This window comes from Gavialis gangeticus, unplaced genomic scaffold (genome assembly GCF_001723915.1).
Source record: "Gavialis gangeticus isolate Ggan-Ray unplaced genomic scaffold, GavGan_comp1, whole genome shotgun sequence".
Taxonomy (NCBI): Eukaryota; Metazoa; Chordata; order Crocodylia; family Gavialidae; genus Gavialis; species Gavialis gangeticus.
Genome location: NW_017729022.1, coordinates 171,175,723 through 171,186,067, shown reverse-complemented (window position 1 = coordinate 171,186,067; position 10,345 = coordinate 171,175,723). Strand labels below are relative to the sequence as shown.

The 10,345-nt window shown below is 41.1% G+C and overlaps 1 protein-coding gene across 1 annotated transcript in view; it reads left to right on the top strand.

Moving 5' to 3' along the window:
- The window catches only part of TAF1A (TATA-box binding protein associated factor, RNA polymerase I subunit A), a 41,150-nt gene that overhangs the window by 12,589 nt on the left and 18,216 nt on the right, over positions 1 to 10,345 (top strand). Inside the window, exons 2-6 of the mRNA XM_019516484.1 lie at positions 321 to 490; positions 2,671 to 2,784; positions 4,149 to 4,347; positions 6,756 to 6,883; positions 9,371 to 9,529. Of these exons, the coding sequence (XP_019372029.1) occupies positions 321 to 490; positions 2,671 to 2,784; positions 4,149 to 4,347; positions 6,756 to 6,883; positions 9,371 to 9,529 (770 nt within the window). The remainder of the gene's footprint in view (positions 1 to 320; positions 491 to 2,670; positions 2,785 to 4,148; positions 4,348 to 6,755; positions 6,884 to 9,370; positions 9,530 to 10,345) is intronic.

Genomic DNA, 10,345 nt, shown 5'->3' with positions numbered 1-10,345 from the left:
CACTCCTGTAACCTATCCAGATCTTGCTGCAATCTTTCCCTCCCTACTAGCATGCTCACCTCACCCCAGATTTTGGTATCGTGAGCGAATTTAAACAGGTTGCATTTCACCCCGTCTTGCAATGTAGACCTTAAATAAGAGAGGAGATGGGCTCAGAGCAGAAATCCACTGTGTTTTAGGACATATTTGAAGTTGCATTTTGAAGCATAGTTTCTATCTTTTTCATTTCTTTTGGCGGAGTTTGCCCTGGACAAAGCTAAAGGTAGTAAAGTGATAGTTACATTGTTACCCTCTCTTATTTGTTAATCCTATTTTTTTAGTAACTGTGGGTCCAAAGAAAACAGAATTTCAGAAAACAAAGGAAGCTTGTTTAAACTACATTCAAGATGCCCTGTTGCAGAACCAGTGGCAGAGGGCTGCAGAGTTCATGATTAGCTACTTGGAGATACTGGAAACAAGTACAGTGAGTAAACGGAAAACTGCTCCAGAGGTAAGATAAAAAGAGGCTGTTACCAGAATTCACTTGCCGTTAATGGAAATAACTTAAAAGGGCATTTGAAGTAGTTCATGATCCAAACTTGTGTCTTATTTATTAAAAAGAAACCTCAAAGCTTTACAAGAACGTGTGCGTTAGAGAGGTTTTGAATACTCTCTAGGTATCCATACCAACTGATAAGTGTGGAAAACAAACCTGTAGCATATAAAACAGTAGAGATATAGAACAAAATTTAGCAGTTCAGTACAGCTGATGCATGTCCCTGGCAGAGGGAGCACAAAGCTGCACCCTGCATATGAGCAACCACAGTTCTGTTGCACAAGTATTGGGTAGTAGACTACACAAAGCTAGACCCCATATTTGCTAGCAGTTAAGGGGTTTTATTCAGGTAATGTGGAGCAGCTTGGGAGCAGGGGAGTTGTCTAATGTAGTAGCAACCTTTTAAGGCTTTGGGCTGGATTGGCCCAGTTGGAGTCAGAGGCAGGCAGGTGGATGGGTGGCTACTAGGACCCAACCAGCACCAGCCCTGTTCCCTATGGCAGCAGAGGGGAGGTGCCACTCCAGTGGTCTGCAGGCATCATCCAGGCTGGGGATCAGCAGCCTATGGCCTTCAGGCTAATGTATCTCTGAATTTCGTGGGCTGATTGACTGCATTTGGAACAATCTGCCCTGAAGCCAGTATTTGACATCTTAATTTAGTGGATGACAGTATTACCACCTCTTATGTTCTAAAGTCACCTGATTTCCAGAACTTCTGGGGTCCTGCTGAACCCTCTGAAGTGCTGCTGCTGAGTGCCTTGGAAAGCTGGGCTCTGAGTCCCCTGCACAAATGGTTTGTTTGGGCTCATAGCAAAGGAGATGACAATTTGTTTCAAGTATGAATTAATTCTCATTAATCTTGCAGGTAACATGCATAATTAATACATATCTTTTTTTTTCTAAACTGTCCAATGAGAATACATTTGCCATTGGTGTCCCATGTCAGAATCCATTTGAAGTTTGGAATCCTATTTTTTTTTTTTTTTTTTTAATTCCCTATTAGCTTTCTCTAGAACCGTATGAGCCTTCTCTCTAGTTGCTTCATCTAAGTATCTGAATCGATACAGGTATTGAAGCAGCATTTTCTTTAAAAAGTGCCACATGGAGCCTTGCAAAAACCCCTAGAACTCGGTTCCAAATAATACCTTTTATTAGGGAAATTGCAAGAAAATTGTCCTTTTCTGCAAGCTTTCGGGAGCTTTCTGCAAGTTCTTGTTTTTTGTATGTCTGGTCTCACACCAACACAGCTACCAAGTACATCCCTGAAATATGGAGCCTTTGCATTCTACAGCCTGTTACAATTTTGGATCTAGTCCTGTAAACAGACTTTGATCAGAAACTTTTTCTTCATGGGGAGGTCTTCTGTTTTCAAAACTTAAGAGATTTTTTTCCCCTCTGCATCTCTCTTGTATTAAAGTAACATGAGCTTACCTCTACCTTGCATTCTAGAGGGAAAATATCAAAGGAAAACTGCTCTTTTTTTTTTTAGTTGAACTGTTTTCAGCAGGAGGAGATGGATTTTAGCTTTGCTTACAAAATATGATTTCTGTATATTTTGCTAAAAAAAAAAAACACTTTATGCCTGCTTAGGGAACTTCCATGAATGTTCATTTTTATTTCTGTTAAACCATATACCATGTGTAGATGATATTAATTTGCTGATAAGTAAAATTTGCATGTTCGTTTTTCACTAAAAGAAGTACAGTCAAGTCTCATCTTATGCATATTTAACTTATGTGAATTCAGCTATATGCGCTCGGCTGCTGGGGCTGGCTGTCGGGTGCCAGCCAGGGCACGATGCATACTGCAGTGCTGCGTGGTACTGCCTGCACGTGCTGGCCTGGTTGGGGGGCAGTAGCTCACTCGCACTTAGCTGGCTGCCCTGGCGGGACAATGCAGTGGAGGACAAGAGGGTGAAGGAGTGCGGCGGGAAGGGCGATTTCATCTATACGTGATTTTCGCCTTACACGCTGACTTCAGCACGTAACTACTGCTTAAGATACGACTCCACTGTATGTCCATTTCTGATAGAACACAGAAAGGAATAGTAGTAGTAATTTAGTGATCAGAGACTACTATTACTTCGGTTGTGGTGCATAGAAGCTACGTTTCTGAAGTGTGTATTTACTTTGCAGGCAATTTGGAGAATAGGAACTGAAATTCTGCTTCATCATTCCAAGAGCAACATAGAAGAGCTCAACTACTTTACCGAGCGGATGAAAAATTTAGGAGTAAAAAATTATTTAAAGGTAGGACAAGCTTAAAGGGGCGTTAGTGACTTAAATTATGCTTATGTCTGAAAATTTATGTATAGGGGTTACCACCAATTTTTAATGATATTATCCATAATGGAGATAGTAGTCTTGATTACACTACTAGCAGAGATGGTACTGTTAATATATGGGCATTAGTTTCCATAATATTCTGCACTACATGCTTTATAGATTTGGCATCATTTGCCCTTTTTCATTGTAGTTGCTTCTTGGGCTGTCCATAATGATACCCAGGTCCTTTTTCTCAGTTGATAGAATGAATTTGGGTTTATGAGTATAATTTAATTTTCCTTTCCAGCACGTTAACTTTAGTTATCCACACTGCCATCATATCTGCACTTCTTCATCGTCTGTTGTGCTCCCAACTGCCAGACCTTTCTGCCATGCTGCTTTCCTACTCTTTAAGTCACTAAAAAAGATTAAACCATTAACGCTTGTGTAGAATGTTATGGCATCATGTTGTTCTTCTTTTGCCACAGTGAAAATGGATTCTTTAATCCTGCTTTCTATCTCCTAATCTTTCTTTTGATCCACAGTGATGTTTTGCTTCTCCTATGTAATTAATTGTGCCTCTTGTAAGTGGCCTTGTTAGAGACCTTTTGGAAGCTTAGATACGCTTTCATTTAGTACCCCTTTTGCTAACTACCTTCCCAATATGTTAAAACCCTCAGGTTAGCGAGTTGTGATTTTTTTTTTTTCCTTCATATGCTGCTCCCATGTCAGTTGAACCCTTTTTCATCATAATTAAAAATAGAACAAATCACCTGATATATGTGATTATCTGCCATTTTACCAGGTACAGATGAAAGGGTTACTGGAGTAATTTTGTTTTTTTAAAGCCTTTAAAAACGTAAGCCTCTTTTGGGACTCTTGGATAGATATCAGCTGTGCCTGGTGACTTACTGCTTTGGAAATTATCAATTTGTTTCAGCACTTTTTTTATTCCATCTCTGACAGTTCCCCATCTTTATTATCAGGGTAAAGGAGGTCTGGGTTATATCTCTGCAACATCTGTGATTCAGACCAAGACAGAAACATCCATTTAGCTGTTCGCTACTTCTTCCCACTTACTGTTGTAGCTATCTCCCCTGTTTTTGGGGAGACACCTGTTGAATGAAAGAATCGACGCAAAATGCATTTCTGCTTTTTTTCTCTTTTGATAATCGTTCAAATTAAAATTTATGCAGAATGTTTTATATGGCCATTCACCTTGCTCTTCTGTTGAGATGTAGCAAAAAAGTAAAATAAAAAATGTATGTTGTTTTGAAAAATCTGCTGTTCTGTAAGATGTAATGGGCATCATTTAGGAGCTTGTTTTTTTTTCCCCCTCTTTGTCATAGGTTTGTTTAGAACACATCTTTTATCTCCTGTGTAATGGATTGATAGATGAAGCCTACCAAAACCTTACCCTGGCGGAAGGCTGGAGGTATGGAGAACAAACTGCTGCTCAGAATGATGAGCTGAAACTCATTCAAGCTTACAAGGGTCTCCTGGACTACTATAACTGGTCTGAGAAGAGAAAAGCCATGTTAGAGCTTGGTGAGTACCAATGCTGTTTTCTTTGACTACTCTGTACATTTCAGTTTGCCTAGTTTCACAGGCCACTGTGATTTGCAAATGATTATAGGAAGATGGGCCAGCTAGAAAAGTAGTAGCTACACTCTACTGGATCACATGCAGCACAAAGTTCTCAAGAAATACAAAAAATAAGTCATGCCACAAACTTCTTTTTAAGAAGAGTTTTCTGCTACTGTCTCTTCATATTCCTAAAACAATTGTCCTGGTAATTAACACAATTGGTTGCCTTCTCAGTGAGACAAATCTACTGTTCAGGTGGAATTTTCTGTCTACTGTATGATTAGCTTGATCTTATTTGGGTCAGATTTATGATGGCAAAGCAAGTCCAAACCAGTATTACATACTGAGGTGTTTCAGAGCTTCAGTTGCTAACCTGACCATGGGACGCTTTGCTGATGAGGGAAAGTTCCTAGGTTAGTTTTTTGAGATTAATGCTTGTCTACTTCAGATTAATGGTGCCTGAGGGCCTTGATGAAGATTCTTTTGTGATACTACTGCCCTCTCCAGTTACTGCCTTATCTCCAATTTCAGGGGAAGCCTGAGAGAGATGGTGCTACTTCATTCTGAGTTCCTTGACCCATTTCACTCTGGCTTTAGATCTAAGACAGTGGTTTTCAACCCCAGACAGTATGTCCCCTTTGCTTTCTTAGTTGTGTAGTTAACATTGTATTTGGAAACAGAGCAAGATGGTTGGTTTCATTTTAGTTTCTGTTGCTTTAGTGTAGAGAGTGTCTTATAACAAGGATACATCTTTTTCTTTTTATCAAGAGAGTTTATCCACTGGTGGTTGGAGGTGGCTTTGGATCTGTGGCAATTAATAGAATTATGCAGGGTGCCAGGTTAACCAAAAGTATCTGTGCTTGGGGCAGGTATTTGCCTTCTTTAAAGGCAAGAATACCTGTGGGAAGTCCATACCCAAGATCTCCAGCCAGGACTACTTTAAATATACTCCCCATGCAGCTGTTCGTGAAGACTACTCACTATCTTTAACTTGGGCACTCTGCTTGTCTGCTAGTGTGCTTGTGGAGTTATCTGCTAAGAGCACCTTCCACATATTTTTTGTTAGCTGTCCTGGATCTCGCTGCTTCTGAGAGAGACACTTATGTTGATTTTGATCTACAAAGTGCAGTGCTGCATGTGTCTTGGCTCTTTGAGAGACCACTTGTTATGTACTGCTATGTGAGTTGAGATTAGTTGTGACATCCAGCCAGACTTCCTAGATTTAAATGAGGGCGGGAGCATGGAGACACTGAATACCGTTCAGTAGCAAGTCAGTGACTCTGGAATTCCTTTCCCTTGAGGATGATGGGGATGCGGGGGGGAGGTGGAGAGTTGCCCTGTGATCCTGTTAGATATACAATGTAAAAGGTCACTTGTGGCATTTATTTAAACTTCTGCAAGAAAATTATATATCATTTAAGCAATATTAATATAAAAGTGATGTAAAACAAATTTAGGAACCATCCTTATTTTAAAAAGCCATTTAAAACAAATTGTCAAACTACCTTATGAGGCTGACGTACCGTAATTCCTCTGACATTCCTGATTCAGATTTTTACCTTAGTGGAAATTATCGTATTATCTATGACAACTTTTTTGTGCACAAAATGCAATATTGCTTATTTAGACTTTTACCATTGTGCAACATAAAAGTACCTGTCTCAAGTCCTTGGGTACCCTTAGAAGTAGGCATGACATATGCTCCAAGCATGTAAGCTGGCATAGGTAGGAGTTTCTAAGGTCCTAATGAAGAATGTTTACTCAGGCAAATTCTGCTTAGAAAATGGGCATGAGTGTCTAGTCTCTTCTTTATGTCAGCTGCCTTCCCCATGTGGTTTTATTGTAAATTCTTAATTTTGAATTCCATACCTATAGCAACTTGATATGACTAGCTTTGTTCTTCATAGATTGATCTGCATTGATCTCCATTTATTTTTATTTCCCCTCTCTGCACTAACAAAATAAAGAGCTCTTAAACTGTTCACAGTTAAATGACTACATAAATCAAGATTCAGACCTGAATTGATTAATTTGTTAATTCCCATGTAGAACACCAAAAATAGAAACTATTTCTAATCTCCACAGTTGGTGCAAAATAATATATTTAGCTCATTCTCTAATTATCTTGAGCTAAGTTATGTGGGTGTGTTTAGTATTTTTCCCCATCCACAGTTTCTACAAATGAACAACTTCCCTTTCATCCTTTGTTCTCACTGATCTGCAAACTCTACTGTTGAGGAACTTGCACTTGACTTATCTCTGAAACAATCTGTCTTTGTCCTGCCTTCATGAGACTGCATCTTACATATAGTACTCCATCAGTATCCCATTAAACTGACAAAATAAAACTAATTTTTATCTTTTGGCAGATGAAGAAAATTTTACAGACTCCTCTGAACAAGAAATGCACAACTTTTTTCGGCAAGCAGCAGTGAATCTTAAGGAAATAATTAAAATACCTGGAGTTTGGGATCCTTTTGTGGTGTGCTATGTGGATGTAAGAGCACATTTACATGTGTATTCTTAAATAGTTGCCTATGGTATATCAGAGCAAAATATATTCTGGTATTCGACTATTTGAAGTTCTGTTATAATTAGAGTATTATCACTCAGTACATTTTTATAAAAATCTAGTGTTCTCTGGTCTCCTCTACTTATGTAATTGATTAAACTAATTTTTACTTTCCATTGCAATGTAGGGCCAATGTAAAGTGCATGCACAGGATCATTTATTTAATTTCATTTGATGAACAGATTGCACAATCTTTGTTCATGATAATGACACAGGAATTAAGAGCATGACTTGATTTCTACTCCCCCATCTGTGTGCAAAAATGGAACAATCCCCTTTTAATTGTCAAAGGGTAGGCACCCTTTTCTGGCCATGGGCTGGAATGACCTACTCCAGGTTGGAGATGGACAGACACTAAGACCTTACTGCCACTATCATTTGTCTCCCTGGCAGCACAAGGAGAGGGTCTCATGCCAAATGCCACCAAAGTCCTGTTTCTGCAGGACAGCTCCAAAGGTTTTGCAGGCTGGGTCCAACCCATGGGCCATAGGTTGCTGATCCATGCTGTAATGGATCCCTGTATCAGGAAAAAAAATGGAATTCCTCAAAGTCTCTTTTCTGTTTACAAACTTTAAATACAGACCTAACCTTAGCATATCTCTTAGAGTGTTTCACTTATTATAAATGGAGGTTGCTAGCCTGCCCTGTGGTATTTTACCTGCTTCTGGAATCTCATTAGGAGAACTAACCTAGAGCAGAGCAGTCCTGTTCATTGAAAAGAAATACTGGAACAGTAACAGGAACTTTTTAATGTGTTAATATTGAGTTGCCTGTTTAAAGTATTTTTAGTGGTCTTTTAATGATTTCTGCATATTAATAATTTTCCCTGTATATAGCGGGAAGTAAATTGCATGTAACAGCAGCACTATTAATGGACATTAGACTTGTACAGAAACATGCTAACATATTTCTGTTTTAGTCAGGAAATACCTGATGATGCTGGGTACACAGTATTGTTTACTGCAAAATAATCAAGAATTTGCTGCATTGTAAATTCTAAAATGCTTCACTATGTTTTTCCTCAGTTTTCTTTGGGCCTTATTCCATTGATTAACAAAATACTCCAATTCTTATTTGTTGATTCTAGTAGGGTTTGGTCTGAGACTTTTAGAGATACAAAAACATCTGAGGGTGAGGTGGTTTGGAAGCAAACAGAATTTATACTTAGAGATGGCCTCTTCACAAAGAAGTTTGCAGCTTCACCTTTTATACTTTCATTATAGGGGACATCGATGTCCACAGTTATTACGGTTGTTAGGAACTTTCATAAATACTAACATTAGGAAACAAGTATGGAATTCCTCAAAGTCCCTCTTCTATTTACAGGTCTTAAAGTTTAAGACAGATATCAAACTCATATGCACCCATAGGCTGCAAGGCTGCTTGTGGGGCAGATCTGGACCTAGCAGGTCATGTAGATTAACACAGTGGTTGTCAACCGGGGATATGTGTACCCCTAGGGGTTCTTGAAAAGATCATAGTGGTGGGCATGTGCCCCCCCCATTGTGTGCATGGGGTAGTGGTGGTTGCCGCTGTGCGCTGGGCTTTGCATGCTGCTGCAGCTGCCCCAGGAGCAATACAACACCATGTGCTTGTTGCTGCTGGGCTGTACTGCACCCTGTGCCCACCTGGTGGTGGAACGCAGGTGGCATCACACTGTTCCTGGGGTAGCTGCAGCAGCATGCAAAGCCCAGTGCGCAGTGGCAGCCACCTCCATCCACGCACAGATTGGGGGGGGGACACACACATGCCCCCTAGGCCTCCACTGGGGTGCGCAGAGCGGTGGGAGCCCCCCCCCCCATGCCCCTAGATGAGCCTCCTGGGCTCCATTTGTCCCATGACTCAGCCTGGCTGGGGCCCCATTCACTCCAGCCTGTGCCCCTATCTGTGCCTCACTCCTGCCTTCACCCTGGGGGCCTCAATCTGTGCCCTGCCCCCCCAGCCCTTTCCCTTCCCCCACAGACTTACCTGCTGGGGGGGTGTACATGCACACATGTCTACTGAGCCCCCTCCCCCCAAAAATAATTTTAAGATAAAGGGGTACATGAGCTGAAACTTTGAGATAGAAGGGGCACACTTGTTAAAAAAAGGTTGAAAACCCCTGAATTAACACAACTGCCTCTCAGTCCCCATTGTCCCCTCCCCACATCCTCCCTGCTGCCAACATATGTCCCCTGCAGGACTCTAGCTGAGAATTTGGTGGCAGGTTCAGTCTCGTTCCTGAATTCCCAGCCCCTCTGGGAGCCCTGTGGATGGGATGAATTGGCTCTGTGGGTCTTATATTTGACACTATGACTTAAGAATATGCTATTTTGTATAATAATAGCAACAATTTTAAATAATAGCAGTTGTAAATATTTGGTTATTTATTTGATAAACACCAGCAATATGATCATCTCATCTTTTCCATAGCTGTTGGAATTTTATGGAGATTATGATGAAGCGCGGGAAGTCTTAACTGAATATGCCTACAACTCCAAGTTTCCTCCCAATCCCAATGCTCATGTGTACCTCTATCATTTCCTAAAGAGACGGGGTGAATCCAAAAAATCACTGGTATCTGTTCTTAAGGTAAGTGATTAAGGCAACTTAAATTTGTTAAATTTGGTCGCTGAATTAGAAGACTATAAATTAAAAAAAAAAATTTTTTTTAAAGGTTTGTGTTTTACGCTAATGACTTGTCTCAGCTGTTACACATCATGTTTAAACAACTTGATTTTGGATAGAAGGATCAAGTTCTACAGTCAAAATATTGTAAACCAACTTTATCACCTCATATCATTTAGCAAATGATGTGAACATTTCAAAATACCATACTTACTCAAATCCAAGACGAGGTTTCCCCCCAATCAGCATGGGGGAAAGAGCCCTGAGTTTTCGATTTTGCATACAAAGCATGGGGGGAGGGCACTGCAGCTCTGACTCTGGCTCTGAGCCCACATTGGGGCCAGAGTCATACCCACAGCAGCCACCCTCTCCCCTTACTGTCAGGCACAGCTTGGCTCTGGCTTGGGCTGGGTTCCCTCCCAGGCACAGAGAACATGGAAACTCCTGTTGCCTGCCTGGCCAGTCAGCAGCATGGACACTGCTGCATGGTCCATCAGGGCTGCTCTTTCACATGCTGTGTTCTGGGAGGAAACAAAGCCCAAGCAGCATCTGACACTAAGTGTGTGTATATGGAGGGGGTGGGGGTTGGAGAGGGGAAGGGTCAGAGACTATATGGGGAGCTGCGGGGTGGGCAGAGACTATGAGGAGTGGTAGGAGGGAAAGGGCAGAGATTGGGGGTAGTGGCAGGGAGGGGCAGAGACTATATGGGGAGCTGGGAGTGGGGAGAAGCCAGTGGTAGGGCAGGAAGGCTGGGTGGGGGCAGATGGCAAGGGGTCAGAC